General features: G+C 39.3%; 1 protein-coding gene across 6 annotated transcripts in view; it reads right to left on the reverse strand.

Moving 5' to 3' along the window:
• Positions 1 to 17,310, reverse strand: part of CDH7 (cadherin 7) — a 118,108-nt gene that overhangs the window by 34,389 nt on the left and 66,409 nt on the right. For all 6 annotated transcript variants that reach the window (XR_004316293.1, XR_004316292.1, XM_032470740.1 and 3 more), the window contains one exon: positions 2,694 to 2,947. Coding sequence is in view for 4 of the 6 variants with exons in the window: in XM_032470740.1 (XP_032326631.1) it covers positions 2,694 to 2,947 (254 nt within the window). In the remaining 2 variants the exon portion in view is untranslated. The remainder of the gene's footprint in view (positions 1 to 2,693; positions 2,948 to 17,310) is intronic.

The raw sequence follows: 17,310 nt of genomic DNA on the forward strand, positions 1-17,310 counted from the left end.
GCATGAAAACAATACACGATAATCACAGCAATGTGTGATGATAATGCTTCCTAATACTGAAGCCGTGATGGACAGTTTACAGCATCAGTTATTTTACCTTTCTGACTTAATCTTGAAAAAAAACCTGGGCTGAAGCAGAGATAAGTCCTGGTTTTCCTTTTTACTGGGTTATATGGAAACTCAGGAGGCTAAGTGACATCTCCGAGGACACGCAGCGAACAGCAGAGCTGGGAAGAGAGCCAGTCCTGCAGCGAACGTGTGCGTCTGGGAGCACTCATCAGCTCACCCCACTACACGACTCAGGGAGCCTGGCCTCGTACAGATACCGTGAATGGGCAGGCTAAGTGATTGTGCTGGCCTTGTGAAAAACAGTGGCAAGTAACGTTTCAAGAATACAAGCATAAAATCTAAGTCAAGAAGTAAATTTTACAAAAGCCAAAGAAATATTCATACACACATACACACAAAATAACTTTGAACAAAGTCTCTGTTTGTGAGGTTTAGAGACTAGAAAAGGATGTAAGAAGTACTAACCTGAACTTTCAGGTCACGTTTATGGGTTTTAAGAAGATGAACACGAGGCAGACATCCCCTGCTGGCCAGCTGCTCTTTTATTGATTAAAAACCTGGAAAATCACCTCCAAAATCAGTAGAGTTCAGCCGCTGGCCCGTCCCACCTCTGCGCTTCAGGGAGCCCACGTGAAACTCATTGCAGCACTAACTCAAGTCACGGCCCCCTTGGTCCCACTGTCTCTCCTTCCCTAAGTTAGTATGTAATTCTGTATGTTTTCGAAGTAAAATACTATAAAAAGTGAAATATTTACTCTGAAAGGCTTTAACAGGATGATACACAATGGGATGGGTGAAGAAAAAATTTTAAAAAAGATAAAAGTATCAAGACAATAAGTCAAAATTTTCTTAAATCCTCTCGCTCCTTTAAGTACTGAATTAGGATTTGTGTCTCTCTTTCCCCATACCCCTGCTTTCAACGCAAGCGTTCTCCCTTCCCCGCGTCATATTAAGCACTTTCAGCAGAAGTCAGACTGTCCTGAGCCGCTGGGCTAAGACCACAACTGGACCGTGGCTGGTGGCTCACGGAGGAAGGAGACCAGGACGCCACGAGAGACGCGGCGCTACGACAAACCCCGGGTCCGACTTTGTACACATCAGGAGGGCTTGGGGGATGCAGCTGAGCTTACGTCCAGGGAGTCATCTGACAGTGAAGGCTGGGCGTTACAGGGAGCAGGGGCAGGCTTATTCCCGCTGAACATCTGTGACTCACAGATGCTCTAGTGCACAGCGGATTACACTCTTAGAAATGGTATACGATCACTGCATTAAAAATAATACAGCCATCCATACAGCCTGAAGTTGCTGGACCAGAGAAGCAAGGGGTATGACCTCATTTTTGGAATAACAAATATTTCATACCAATTTTTTACCAGGCTAGGGTATTAATGTCAAATAGAAAAGGAGGAAAGGAGAGCACTAATTACATATACACACACATACATATGCTGATTATTATGTGTATATAAGTAATAAAATAATACTACTAAATGTGTATAATGACTTATATTACACTCTATGTACACATAAATATATACTATATATGCCTGATAGGCTTATTATTTTAGGGAGAGAAAAGATTATGCGCTCTCCTTACCTAAAAATCATTATCTAATGTATATTTTTCAGGACACTCTAGTCAGTGTCCAGACTTAGTCAGAAGTTAGCTCAAAAGCACTCAGCATTACTAAAGATCAGTTAAATCTAAAAGTTAAATCTGTGCTTAGCTTATAAGCTGAACATACCTGAATATAAAACCTTCACTGTTTTTTTGTAATTTACAGACTCAAAATCCAAACCATGACATTGAAAAGTGTTACTTAGGAACCCAAATTAAGACACTAATATAGTGTAATTTCAATTACATTCTATCTACTCACTTAAATATTATTAAACATTCACTGAAAAAGACTGTCATATGCACACACAAGCATACACAACAACGTGTGAGGATCTCAGACTGTCAACTCTAGGTAAAAAGTGTGGACTGAAAGCTCGTGATGTTTTGAGCTGCTCACACATCATCATTCTGTTCACCTTCAAGAGGCAGGGTTATAACAACGGGTCTACTCTCTCCACAGGACGGCTGAGAGGACGTTTTTAAACAGTCCTTATATAGACACAAGGTATTATTTTAGTTTCTGTAAGTGGAGTTAATAAACTAACAAACATATACTATCCATATAAACCAATATAAAAAAGGATTTGTTTAAAAATTAGTCCCTAATTTAAACTGTTTATAAAATTATCCTCCCACCACATGCGTTCATCCTGCGACTAGGACACGCAGCACTTTATCTCTGAACACAGTTTGTTCTGAAAGAGCTCAGGATCCCTGGCTGACAGGAACGTCAGCTCTGCCTGTGGATGATAACGGATGCCCACAAATCCTGCCACACAGCAGGGGCCCTGGATGACCAGGTGACACGTCTGAATGAGTAAAATGCTGAGTTGTTCTGATCCCGTGTCATTTCTGCTGCTTTGGCTCAATTACATACAACTACCTACAAAACACAAATACTGGTTTTTCTTTGCTACGAACCAAAAGCATCGTTCTATGGAGACGTGAGTGATGAAAACGGCACCTTGCAAAAGTGCAGAGAAGGAGAGCGGGGAGCCCTTACCTCACGGGGCTGTTGGAAGCATCCGGGTCGTGCGCGGCCACGGTGCCAATGATGTTCCCCACTTGGGTGGCTTCTGACACCTCCATGGGGTACAAGGGTGAGGAAAACACGGGGGGCTCGTCCACGTCTTCCACGATTATCTTCACGGTGGTCGTGTCGCTGAACGGTCCCAAGCTTAGAAAGCGAGGGTCGGCGTCTTTGTTGGCAGCTTCTATCCGTAGTGTGTAACTCGTTTTGGCTTCAAAATCCAAGTCCTGTAAAGAAAATTGTTTGGAAAATTAAATTGCCAATTAAAGAGCCAGCAAAGCAGAACCTTGTTTATGAATGTCAGTAAGTGTAGTAGGGACTCAGCTATGAAAATGCATAAAAATAATAAATAGCAATGCCAGTCAGAATCCTTGCTGCTTTCTGGCTCACAGACGATGGTAAGGACTTTTGAGCAAACTTAATCCACTCTGCTGCAGTCCATCGCGTGGGCAAACGCAGGCCTTTGGAATATGATTTGGAAGACAAACTGATAGGATTTAAAAATATTTTCCAACAGGGACATTAAGGTGATACTCTTCCATCATGTGATTTAACTGCATTATCCAGGGGTATACGTTTAAAAGGAAGAAAAATATAGCTTTCCATTGAACTTCTCATTTAAAAGGTCACTGTCAATGATTTCGGGGACTCCATGACAATCCTAAACTTTCAGGTGCTCCAAAGGCAGCTGCAGCAGAAGAGGTGGCATATTGAGTTTGTACAGCCTGAAAACAGCTGATTCTTCTTGCTGAAACACCCGCTCCTTCTCCCTTCTGCATCCCGCCATCAGTGTACACTAGCTCTCTGTCTATATTCGATGCTTGGCAGTTAGATTCCAGAATCTCTATTCTGCAACTTTCCAACAGGATTAACATGCCATCACTTTTCTCAAAAACAGTGACCCGAGTCAAGCCATATGGTAACTTAAAAGTTGTAAGGGCAGCTAAATGTTGTACTAGTGAGGCACCATCTGTGAAAAAAAAAAAAAAAAGAATTATATACCCAACACGTGGAAGCTGTGACAAGAACACACTTCTCTTTCTGCAAGGGGCACAGAGTCCCAGCTTGTTGGGGCTTTCCATCTCAGTCTCACCGCTGAAAAACTGTCCCAAAATATTCGTTACGTTTAATGATGTAAAAACAAAAATTCTAGAAAGTAAAGAAACTGACAGAAATACTATCAAATATAAAGCATAATTGTCATTTCCACGTGTCATTTAATAATAAAGCAATAATAAAAACGGGCTAAAATGTAATGTTGAGAACTGCAACCTAAATTCATCCAGCATGTGTATGGGCACACGTGTGTACACACATGGAGGTACGTGTACATTCCAACTCACCCCAGACGGATATGATGCTAATTAAAACAAAACACTGTAGTTGTATGAACGTAAACTATATATACATACAACATACTCTTGTGTATATATATGCTATATATATGACACATATATACTAAGTATAAAGCACAAATACATACATAAAATACAAAAATACACACTATGTGTGTGTGTGTGTGTGTGTATTTCCACATAAATAGTGCATGAAAAGATTCCAGAGCTCATGTCTGGTTAATTTTATATATGAAAATATATAAACCAATACTCAAAACAGGTTCACAATATCTAGGCCAGAGAGCACTCACTGAAATCTTTATCTGCTTAGCATCTGTCTCATCCGTAGACTGTAAGCGCCAGACTATTCTGTTCAACACTAGCATTTGCAGTGCCTGCTCTGAATTTGGTACTTTGAAAAGCCTCGATAAATTCTTGCTGAATTAGAAAAAAGCTAGAATGCAGGTATCTAAACCTCAGGAGCCTTAAAACTGAACTTTCCCTTTGCCCAGTGACTCCAGATGGCTGAGGCGGAAGGTGGGGGCAGGAAAACAGCCAGTTACATTGTTCTTCTTGACTACAAAGAATTTCATGTAATTACTATGGGAGAATCAAGTTTTAATTCTTATCTGAGGTTTCACATGAAAATGCTGGAGCATGTGGTACCCAGTGCCTTCAAGATCACCTCATTAACAAATTCAGTGACACTTTTATGAGGCCACCCTTTTTTGTCTATTATCTAAAAATACATCTAGCCCAATGGTTCTCAACCAAAGGTGAGATTTAGAACCACTCAGGGGGACTTTCTCACAACTTCCTGGCCCCTTCCAAGATTTCAATTCAACAGATCCAGCCTGAGTCACAAGCATATTTATTTTTAAAAGGATTTTCAGGTAACCATGATGCAAATCCTCTTGTAAGAAACTTGGCCTCCTCGTTGAAATTTTCTTGGGCCTATACATGTAACCCAATATTTCATTTGGATTCTGCTAAAAATAAAACATAGTATTTTTATTCACCTAAATGTATTTAGAGACTCTAAGCATACACAGAACTTGGATATAAACCTATTCACTTTGTTCTTAGATTACTTATAAAACTGACAAATTATGAGAGAAATCTTATTTTTATCTATTATGTCTATGTAAGATAGACTATGTTTTTTAAAAACCCCATTTACCATCTCCTTTGCAATCAATTCAAAACCAAAACAACTTTTAAAATGTTCACTCAGCTTTACCAAAAGGGACAGCAAGTCTTTCTGTCTTGAAGTCAAAGTTTGGCTGATGAAAGAATCATTTAACATTTTATGCACAAATGAATGCAATTATTTTATGGCAACTTGCATTTTTAAATGTGTCTAAAAGGCAACAATATGCAGGAAAGACATCTGGATGCTGCCAAGTCATAAAGAGACACGGGATTGCACGTGATGATTGGTTGCCGAAAAGCTATTAGGAAAATAGAGCAATAAAAGAATTCATATGAAAGGCTATGAATCAAGATTCCAGACAAAAGGAACTGCCCCACAAAATGAGTTTCAGAGCAAATCAGAATAAGCCAGACTAGTTTTCAGGGAGGGGTGGGGTGTGCAGGACAAGACTGTGAAGCCAATTGAAGAAAAAGCTTTTGCAGAAAATTTTCATTCCTGTGTCTCCTTACTGGTTTCTACATAAGCAATGTATTCCGTAACTATTAGATTTAATGAGCAAGGCTATACGTAGGGGAAAAAACAGTTAAAATAACAACGGGGGAAAGACAAGGAGAAGGAGAGGGAAGGTGATTAAGGTAACGTTTTAAACAGATTCAACACTTGAAATGATGTATCATCAGAGACTCGATATATTTGGAAATTTGACCAAAACCCTGTTCACAATGCAGCCCACAAGAGCAAGCCAGAACCTGAAATCAAATTCTAGTCACTGACCCAACTCATGATGCAGTGGAGAAAGTTGCTTCTCCATCTGTCAAGTGACATCTATGTCAGAGACACTGAAAGAGACAGACAGCAGCTTGTTTGACATTTTCTTTCCTAAACTATAAAACTAGGTGGTTGAATTTTATTGCCATCAAAGGATGATGAACTTTAGGATTAAAAAAGCAAGTATTACAACTAAGGCAGCGGCTGGCGACCTTCTCCTGTAAAGACCAGATAGAAAATAATTAGACTCTGCAGGCCCCATGTTCTCTGCCACATGTAAGTAAACTAGTGTGACAGTAACACATCATTTATAAGCACTGAAATTTGAATTCTCTATAAATTTCATGTATCATGCAACATCTTTCTTTCATTTTTTTTCCCAATCGTTTAAAAATGTAAAACCATCCTCAGCTCCTGGGCTGTACAGAAACACACAGGCAGCTGTCTGCCAGTCCATGGTCTAAGGAGCCCCAAATCATGTAGGCTTATCTTCGCAGACTCGAGGCTCACCCCTCTTCCTCCTACCCTTTTGACTACAATTAAAATTGTAATTGATTATACTTCAATTTAAAAAAGAATTAAAAAAATAAACAAAACCAAACAATGAACTATTCACTATGAACAGCGCACTTTGCACCTTCCAGTTTGTACCCCTCTTTCCCGTGGGGCCCTGCCATTTCTCTTACGGAAATCTTTTGGAGACCAATTACCGTGTTCTTTATGAGCAACCCCATCCTGCTTCCTTACCTAACTGATAATAAAGCTTCTTTATATTTATACAGGGCTAACTTCACACAAAAAAACTTCACACACATCTTTAGCATGCATTTAAAAAGATGCAAGGTTGGTATTATTGAAACTAAATAGCAGTGAAAACCCTACATTTATGTGTACTTGGGGCAGACACACTATGTGAACCCCAATTCCCTTTCTGCTATAACACACAGCCATTCTTCCAGTTCTAAGAGCAATCAGTGCCTCATTAGATTAAATGACATGATCATATTTAGGTACCTGCCTACCTCACCAACTGAATAGGATTGCTGTAAATTATTAACAAATTTAAAGCACCCAGAATAGTGATGGATACAGTGTAATCACTGTATAAGCATTTGCTGTTGCTATTCTATTATTAGTGCCATTATTTCCTGCTAGATTATAAGCAGATCAAACGGGAAGTAAAAACTGTGTCTTTCTTGTCTTTGTTTCCCCCATGACACCTAGGCCTCTGTCTTTGGCAAAGTCAGTTTATAATATCCATCTGTTGGATTAAGAATAAATTAATGATCATAAATAGTGGCAGTCTCAACAGTTCCCCCCTGCCATTTTTAGGTTTCTCAGTAGTAAAACCTAAGTTAAAATACAATCTTGAATTCATTATAAAATCACTGCACTGCATTTTTCTTTCTCTGTATAGCCTGGCTTCTGGTCAACAGCCAAATCTGCTCTCATTAAGCTCAATGACCTCCTTTTGGCCCTTGCCCTGATGGCCAGTTCAGGAACTGATCCCAGTTACATCCTTCTGGAAATTCTCCATTCTGTTCCTGTAACCACGGCATAGTGCCACCAGGGCTGGTTAGTGTGTGTGTGTGCGTGTGTATGTGTGCACGCACACACACGTGCCTGTCTACATAGTTAGTGCCTCACGTTCAATGGTGATTTTGTACAAAAGCACAGAGACCATCGTCCATCATCTTTAAAAGCCTTTCTTTCTCTGGAGCTAGCAGATGTCTTTTGGATCAAAGCAGACTCTGTTCCAGTATCCTCTCTACTTTTTGATCAAATCAACATAAATCATTTTTCCTAAGTAAACAGCTTCAATGAGGCTGTACCAATGGAAAAACAGCCCTCAGTCACAACTTTCCCTTTATGATTATTTTACTGTCAGTAAATCTACTACCTAGAATCTGAGAAATCATCTCCAACCTTGGGAAAGATAAGTCAGCAAGAACAATTTGTATATTTCAATAGAGTAAGAGTTCAAAGGTTATTCCCTAAGAACTTTCCAAAAGCAAAACACACCATTATTATGAACAGCGCATTACGGCCTTTATTTTCTCCCTTCCCTGGGCTGTGCCCAGGAAGGCTTCAGTGTTCCCCTTGACTTGACAGACTTAAGACAGGCTTCCTCCTAACTGTACATGCCCCTGACCTCCCTTTTCTTACAGTCAACCTTCAACAGGAGTCTCGCTCCAAGTTGTAAAACTACCTTCTATCATGAGTATCTAAGAAAATTTCCTTTTCCTTTGGGTTAAGCAAACACAGCACGATCTATACCTGCTCCCGCCCCCTCCAATTACACACACAGACACACAAATGCAGACACTCCAGTGCTTAAAAATTCTTCAGGCCTTTTGTTTCCCTGAGTTGAGTTCAGACTGAATTTTGCAACGTCCTTAAACTCTGTCCTACCTGTTTAACTTTGTCCAGTGAAAATTTTGCTTTGATAGTTGCAACTGATTTTATCAGCTAGGTGAAGCTTTGACTTGTCTTGAAGTTTCTGTGAATCACAAAACCTATATCCGGATTTGGGCAATGTTAATATTATTATTTACAGAGAAGAAGGCAAAGGAAAGATACATTCCCATTTTTTTTTTATATACAATGCCCCAAATTGATGCCCTCACAGAGGTTTTGGGGTCCAGGGAGAAAAGAGCTCTGGGAGTTTCGCCAGCTCTGTGGGTGTCCTCTACAAGGGACTGTCCCTTTAATATCTTACTATGCTGGATTTTGAGATCTATGATAGAAGCCAAGTATATAACCTTACGTATCTCCAGTGTGCAACAAAAGCCTCGGATATAACAGAGATCCACTGGTTGCTGAAGAAAGAAAAAAAAAAAAATCCATGGACAAACAAATTGTTTGAAAACTCACAAAATAAGTAAAAGCAAATTTAGAACAAGCAGTCAAAAATTACTGGGTGTCTCCATGTCCATTTTATATTTTTATGAGTCATTATTTTAACTTCCAAAAAATCATACTTTAACACAGCTGCTTCTCCAGTGCCTGATACAAATAGTCACATTTTGCAAATAGATTATTTCCACTGTACACAAAGTATCTGGTGCTCTGTAGGTGAACTGGCACCCTGAGAAAGGTATTATGAATCATCGCAGAAACATTTAAACCTGAGACATTAAATTATGTCAAGATATTAGGAATAAGTAAGGCTGTAACTATCAGGAATTGTTACTACCTAGTGCCACGAGGGCCCTCTGATCTCCATGAGTCCTTACATTAACATTTTAACCTAGACATAAAGACCACTGAATGGGAAAAAAAAGCAATTCAAGCAGGTATCCTAAAATACCTCCATTTTGTAACAAAAAAAAAATCTGTGACCACCAACTAAATGCACAGATATTTCACATTGCTAGTTGCACTTGTGTACAAACAGGTAGTACTATATAAACTGCTAAATGTATTTCCCATGAACGACACACATTTATATAGTCCTTCCCACGTGCAGGGTGTTGGTCTAAGCGTGTTACAGTATCAGCGTCTTACCTGCTCCCACTCACTGATTCTCAAAACAATCTCTAAGGTAATATATAATATAACATAAGATAATACAGCTTTCTACAGATCTTTCTGACAAATCTGGAAACTGAGTCAAGGAGAGGTTGAGTTTCTTGCTCACAATCACACCACTAGTCTAACTCCAGTATCTTTGTTTAAAAAAAAAAAAAAAATAAATATATATATATATATATATCAGAATGAAGTATGACTCAGATAATCTAAAACAGAAAAGAGTAGTAGTTAATCCTAGGATGATGGCCAAGGAGAAAAGTGAGATGACCCCTGTAAACCTGAAGCAGAAAAGCAGTGATACTGGTGAGATTCAAGACAGACAGAAACTGAGGGCTGTTATCACCACGATGTCCACTGCCATCACATATTATTTTAGCTTGAGCGTGGAGCACCTCAGTTAACCCACCCAGATTCTTATCCAGGCTCAGCCAATGAACATCTTGCTTTCTCTTTCATGTTCTGTTGTCTGGATCAGCTTTTCCATTCACAGAAATTTCCCACTTTGACTTCTGTATACATTTCTCACTTCTGTGGTAAGGAACCGGCACAAACTGAGTGGCCTAAAAGCCATCCATTTATTCTCTTACAGTTTTGGAGGCGAGGAGTCTAACTCACGGTGTCGGCAGGGCTGCATTCCTTCCGGAGGCTTCAGGGGAGCATCATTCCAGCTGCCAGAGGCCACGTGTATTCTTGGCTGATAACCCTCCCTCCGCCTTGACAGCGCATCCCTTCAGCTCAGACTCTGTTACCGCATCTCTTTTATCTGACACTGAACCTTCATGCGTCCCTCTGATGAGGGTCCTTGCGATGACAATGAGCCCACTGAGATAATCCAGGATAATCTCAAGGCAGATCCCTCGCTTCCATCACATCTGCTCAGTTCCTTTTGCCATGCAAGGTAAAACAGGCACAGGTTCCAGAAGTTCGGACGTTGGTGTCCTTGCGGGGGGCGCTGTTCTGTGTGCCGCGGACTCCTACTCTGAATTCAGGTAGGCTGTTCAGCGTTTATAAACAGAAAGCAGGAAACAAGCCTTGGGAATGACTATCTTCCTGCCCAGCTTCAAAAACCTGGTTCCCACTACTCTCAGATTGATTCCCTAAGGGCTGAGGTCCCCGTTTCCCGGCACGCGCTACTGACTGCACCAGGGACCTCTGCCAACGGGTCTCAGCCATTTTCAGGGAAGCCGAGTTGGGATTATGACCCAAAGGCAGTTTAGTTTTTATTTTCCTGGGGACCTTTATCAAATAGTGGCAAGTATTAATTAATTACTCTTGATCCAAACAATTACTTTGTGAGTAATCTGATAGCAGAGAGAAGATTATAGCAGAAGTCAGCTGCCCTGAGAGTCACTCTTTCTTCTGCCATTTCCTATAATTGTTACCTAAAGGTTTTTAAGTTTTTCTGGAGCAGAGCTTGGACTTAAAATCTTTCTTATTCTTTCCCAGTGTCCACAATATTTTATAACTCCTCTCTTTTCATGTATTTCCCAGCACAACTCATTTCTTGAATCTGGACCACCTAGTCTTGCTTCGATCAATATAATGTGGTGACAGTGATGCTATGTCAATTCTGGGTATCAGCTTCAAGACACCAGACAGCTTGTGTTCTTGCCATTTATGGAACAAACCCAGGTTAGCTTCTGGCTGAGGGGAGGCACACTTCCAGCCCCCTCATCATTCCAGCAGATAGATACCCACCTCTGTTGAGGCAGAACCACCAAACTCACCAGCAGCTGACCTCTGACACACCTGAGCCCACCTAAGACCACCAGAAAAATCACCTGGCTGAGCCCCGACGAAACTGCTGACTGATGAAATCACGACCTAAAGAAGCACTGTTTCAAAGCACCAGCTTTGGGGTGATCTGTTAGGTAGCAGAAGACAGCGGATTCAGCCTTAAGAAAATTAAGAGTGGGTGATGTCACTTGACACGGGATGGGCGCATATCCAGGGAAAAATGAATGGCAATTGACTTGAAATGACCAAATGAATGAGTGGGAGAGAGGTCAGATCCAGACATGGAAATTTCCTTAAACTCCAGGCCCCCGAACTCATCATTTCCTTATTGCTTACGTCCTGTCTTTGCCATCTAGCAGAGATTCCAGGATCCATCGGTCCCCTCCACTGATAATACATGCAACTCCTTTTACTGATCTGAGTATCATTTCTTATTTGCTTTGTTGACTAGCTGTTTTTAAACTCTCTTAAAATACCTTATTCCTGAAAGAATACAACAAATTGCCTTTTCTGAATCCTCCTCTGCCCTGCCAACTTAAGTTGGTCAGTTTCACCAAGTAACGTCTAAAGCATTCCTTCCCTTATTTTACGTGCGTGCTTTATGATGTTCTCAGTCATCCCTTTCACTTTAATTGCCCAACCTAAGTTAGTACTAAAAACCTCTTCTTTGAGTTACAAACCCTCACTCATGACCTTCTAGAAATATTTACCTAGATATCACAGGTAACTCAAATGTAATATATTCCAAACCATTTTAATCACCTTCACACTCCCATTCTGAAGGAACAGCACATTTTTCATCTAGCTACTCATACTAGAAGCATTAGTTTTGTGCTTAAATTCTCTAACTTTTCTTATATACTCAATAAACCCTCTCTTACCTATTTCTTAAATATCTCTTTCTTGGAATCCTACCCATTGAAACTAATCTAGGATACAACATAACCATGGAAAAAGACAGAAGTAAGGAAAATCATACATTATCTGTGACTGGTACTAAGCAAAAACAAAAAAAAAGTCATGAAGGGCTCACTTGAAAATGTCTCTGACATACATATATTCTGAGAACACTGCTCTGATAACTGCCCAAATCAAAGAAAACAAACTACTCCTAAGGAACAGGGTCTTAGTCTCTCTGAGCAAGACCATCACATGTTGACATTAACAATACTATCAATTTTTTCAAAGACTGCCGATTTCTTACTTTCTTCTAAATCTAATCTTGACTATTTAAAAACAGGTTAGATTATGCCTTAATAAACAGACAATAGTCTACATACATGCACATGTGCATAATGATTAAAATGATGTTAGGATCTGCTTATGTACACACAGTAACAATGGGTTGAACAAACTGGAAAATGTAACCTGAGATTTCAGAAGTTCACTTGAGTTACTGTATTAATCTCATCACATCCAGCCTTTAAAACTAAAATCCAAAGCTTATGCTTTTTCACAGTCAGAGGAGACAAATATCTTTGCTGCATTCTGCTGCATTTTGGGAAATGTGCCTTCACAGCAGTAGGATTAATTGAATAATATCTTTGAAAGAACACTGTAATGAGAAGAAAAATAAACTGGAAATGTTGCTGGTTTCATTTTCCTCCTCTTCACATCAGCAGCATTTATGAAACACTGAAATAGACACTTGACTCTGGGAATTAGCCCCTCATTATTACCAGCAGTAGACAAAAGACACGTCTCAATAGTAAGACAGCAAACCCAGAGCTCAGAAATCTGTGCAGCTGAGGGGGAGGCTGGAGGAACAGGACATCTTCTAACCCTTCCTCCCCCTCAGGGAATGGAGCCCAGCAATGTTAGCAACACCTCCACAATGACGCTCTATTATTTGATGGTTTCCACTTCACTCAGCCTTTTCTAGGGTATGAATATGGAGAGATGAAGAAGACAGGACAGCAGAATGGGTCTGAAGTAGCTTAAACACGTTCTTTGGCAGTATGATGACATGAGCCCCAAATAAGCCATCCGTGTGCCAGAGACCGGACGTGTACTTACCCTTCGTAGGAAATGCATTTTGAAAACGCTCATTTTTTTACTTTAATGTAACTCAATAGTAATGGATTTTATAGAGGCAGAATTTCATATTTAATCCCAGCTGAAGTCTTACATTGAAAACTGAAGTACGTCAGAGGTAAGACCGCCGCATCGCAAAGGAAAAATAAAAGTCTGAAGTTCCTGCATTGTAAATGATGCAGAAATGTAAACAAAGAATTCTAGGTAGAAAGAAACAGTTTTCGCTCATATGGGATAATGCTTATGTTCACACCTTGTGAATCTCGAAGCCCTATGTAACTTTATTTACAAAGGTTATCAAATCTTTCATCAACAGCCACAGAAATAGATTGTACTTCACTTTCACTGTTTAACACTGTAGTTTTGTTATCAGTAAAAAAAAAATACTTCAGATATATAACCATGTCTATTCTTAATGTATAAAAAGAATAATTAAATTACTAAAAAATGTAATTCTATAGCAACACCTACTCAAATCTTTAGCCTTGTGAATTCTGCGTATTTGGTCATGTTAATAAACCTTTTCTGTATACAGCACTGGAGCAATAGTAGCAAAACTGAAGACAATCTTTTACAGTTCTGTACTTATTTTTCTTTTTCTAACGTGTTTTAGAAAAGGGTTGTTTTTCCAAATATATGTATGTATCTGCATGACTGGGACATTGTGCTGTACACCAGAAATGGACACATTGTATCTGACTAGACTTCAGTGAAAAAAAAAAATTGTTTTTCTATTCTTCTCTCCCTGCTCCTAATTTCACCCTGTGCGAAGTACAGCATATGTAGATGTTTCAAAATATGATAATAATTTTCTCAAACTGGAATAAATCTCATTATCACCATGATGGTGCATTGTTTATGAAAAAGCAATGGACTAAAGTTTTATTATACTATAGAGTAGAGAGAAGGTAAGTTCAGATGATTATCAAGCATGGTTCAGAGGCACAAAATAACCTAATTCCAACAGAAATGACTGTCTAAATGGATATAGGAACTCTATTATCCAAATGTAAAGTAATGTTTTGAGACGTACAGAATCATCAGAACAAATACACTTCTGTCCTTAACACACAAGCTCATCAACATCCCAGCAGCGCCTGGTTGTAAATGTTCTCCTAGAGTCAGGGGAGCTGGAAAACCTATCAACAAATGGTTCATTTTTATAGACCGCCCAGAGCACTCCACTGTTTATCTCAGTGAAAATTTATAAGTATTCTAAGAACAATGGAAAAAAAGGCTTCGTTTGTCTTCTTTCAGAATTTCTTGCTTTTAGTCAGAATGCTCTTGAGATTCACATTCAGAAATATATTCCAGGTTTCACAGGTGATTCTACTATTTTCATGAAAAGAATACTAAATTGATGGCATTCATACATTTTTTCCCCACACTCCACTCACTCTGAGGGGGTCTCTGGAAATGTTTTACCTGCACTAGAATACAGCCCCCCATTTTACTGAAATCTTGATCAGCAGAACTGAAAATCAAAATCCTGTCCTGGAGGGACATACGCAGTTGTCAGTCCTTGGCAAAGAGAATCAGAAAATCTTAAGAACAGACAACCTTCATTCTGAGAAAACCACTCCAAAGAGATTTTAGTTTGAAAATGGAAGCAAAGACATTCTTCTGAGATAGAGAATGAAGATACTGTTGATACTGGTGGCTTCACAGTGGAAAAGCACTTAGATTTGGGAGGAAAGACTGCCTCTGTGATCAGCAGACTACATTGCTTTAAGATGGAGGGTGGAGGGACGGACATTCCAGACACAACTCCTAGCGGGTTGAAGCTGCATGGCTGGGCTAAGGACCAGCGCTCATACACCTGTTCTCATGAGCTCTAATGAAGTTGCTGATTTGTAACTGACTTTTGTAGCTCTCATTAATGAAAGCTCTCATTAATTCTAATAACCCTTCAATGAATTCTTTTAGAATTTCTAAGTCTTACAACCCTCATTAATGACCATTTTTACCACTTCCTTTCAATCTGTTGTATTGCTCCGCCTTAATCCCATAGCATGAGGTAGATTTTGTTCAAACTAGTTGGAATAATAAGAATAAAACAGTGTTGAATTCTAAACAGAAATTTTTTAAAAAGGATAAATTTAAGAACTAAAACCCTAGAGCTCAGATCGTGAGCTTAGGAACAAGAACAGTTTTGGAGTGAAGCAGTGATAACCAACCTCAGGGTGATGCCAAACAGAACAGGAAAAAACCAAACATACATATAAGACCTATTATGGACCAAGAAGGGGCAACTAAAAAAGACTTCAAGGCTTTAAACTTAATAATAAAAATGATGTGTTATTTGACTGTGGCCAGGAAAGTAGTAACATTTTAAATAAATGTTTAAATAAACACCATTATAATTCAGTGTTGTGAAAAGAAGTGAAATGTTTGGAATGAATTAGAATGATCACAGGATCCCAATAATAAGGATCCAAGAGAAATTAGAAAATGTAAATTTTTACTCTGTAGTGTATTTTATTGCAGCTGCAAGTAAAACACCTTTTAATATTTATTATCTGTAATCCATTCTTACTTGCAAAGCACTGTAGCTATATGCTCCTCTTTGCTAACAGTGTCCTTGTGAAGGAGGCATAAAGTCATGAAGGAGCCCTGTCCCTTACACTGTCTCATTGGGGCCAACACCCCCTTCCAGTAAAGCTGGCCCCGCTCTGGCTCTCTGAGCTTAGCATGCTGTGCTGTCTCACACAGTGAAGCTTTGCACAGGTGGTTACCTCCGTGAGAAAGTCTCTCTTTCCCTGTCTACTTAGAGAGAAGTGTTATCCAGCGGCTACGCAACTCCTTCTGCGGGCCGTGTTCATGTCTTTTGAGAGGCTGGGTGGGGCCGAGCAGCTGGCTGGCAGCTGGAGCCTGAGCGCTCTCAGACACTTCTACAGAGCCTTGGATGTTTACCCAAATCTTTGTGACCACAGCTAAGTCTATGAAAACAAAAACAAAACCCCACGATATTGCATCTTTACTAGACCAGCTCCCAACACTGAAGAGAAACACACACGTGCACTCACACCCTTCCTTCAACAAGAGAAATAAATGGTCATACAGAAAATTTTACTTCCCCTGTTTACCTATTAAGAAAGGAAGAGCAGGGGCAATTTTCCAGTTTTGAAAGATGAGTAAGAGTAAGCAGACGTGGGAGCAGAGCACAGGAGGGTCCCACAGGGAGAGGGGACGTCTGAAGAGCTCGAGGAAAATGTACGTTGCTTCTAGAAGTTAAAAGCATCTTAGTGCCTACTCTAGATATCTGAATAACACCAGGAATAGTGGGGTATGTATCTGGCAAATGTAAGATGAATAATTCTAGGGATCCAAAATTAGTTCTTTGATATCCACGTAAGGAATTAGAATGTTAGCCTTATTTGAGGTTTTTAAACAAAAGAACCCCTTGATTAATGCAAAACTAGTATTAAGGTACAGTGCTAGGTGTAGTCACTGCACATAAAATGGGAATTACATTTTTAAAATAAATTAATAATATAACTGCTTAAAATGAAAAAGTTATGAATTAACAGTAGTTTTTCATCTAAAAACTAAATCTGTAATAGCATCAACATTTTTTTCAAGTGAATAAATTTCACCAGTCACTAAGCTGGAACTGCAAAGTAAATGCATCCTTTCCACTATTTTTAATCAACTCTTAGAGGGATCACGTTTATGTTTGTTTATTTAAACATCGGTAAGAACTCTGTGCTGGGTTGGTTAGGCACTGGAATACATTAGCAAATAATGCAAAGTTATAATTTTTAAAAATGAGTTGGGGGTGGATGGAGCTTTAGAACTAAAAATTAGGCTGATGTATACCAGTTAGTCACTCCAATATCTATTATTTACTCAGAATTGTGTAGGGAAAGAAGGTAGGAAGAAAGAGTGAAGCAACATTTTCTAACACTAATGATTTTTAGCATAAAGAAAACCAGATTTTTATCTCCACTTATTTCTATGTAGATGTTACCAGCACATTATGAACACCGTAAGTCTATTTAAGTTTTACCTTTTTCAAATAACAAGG

The sequence above is a fragment of the Camelus ferus genome, chromosome 30 (genome assembly GCF_009834535.1).
Source record: "Camelus ferus isolate YT-003-E chromosome 30, BCGSAC_Cfer_1.0, whole genome shotgun sequence".
In the NCBI taxonomy this organism is placed as follows: domain Eukaryota; kingdom Metazoa; phylum Chordata; class Mammalia; order Artiodactyla; family Camelidae; genus Camelus; species Camelus ferus.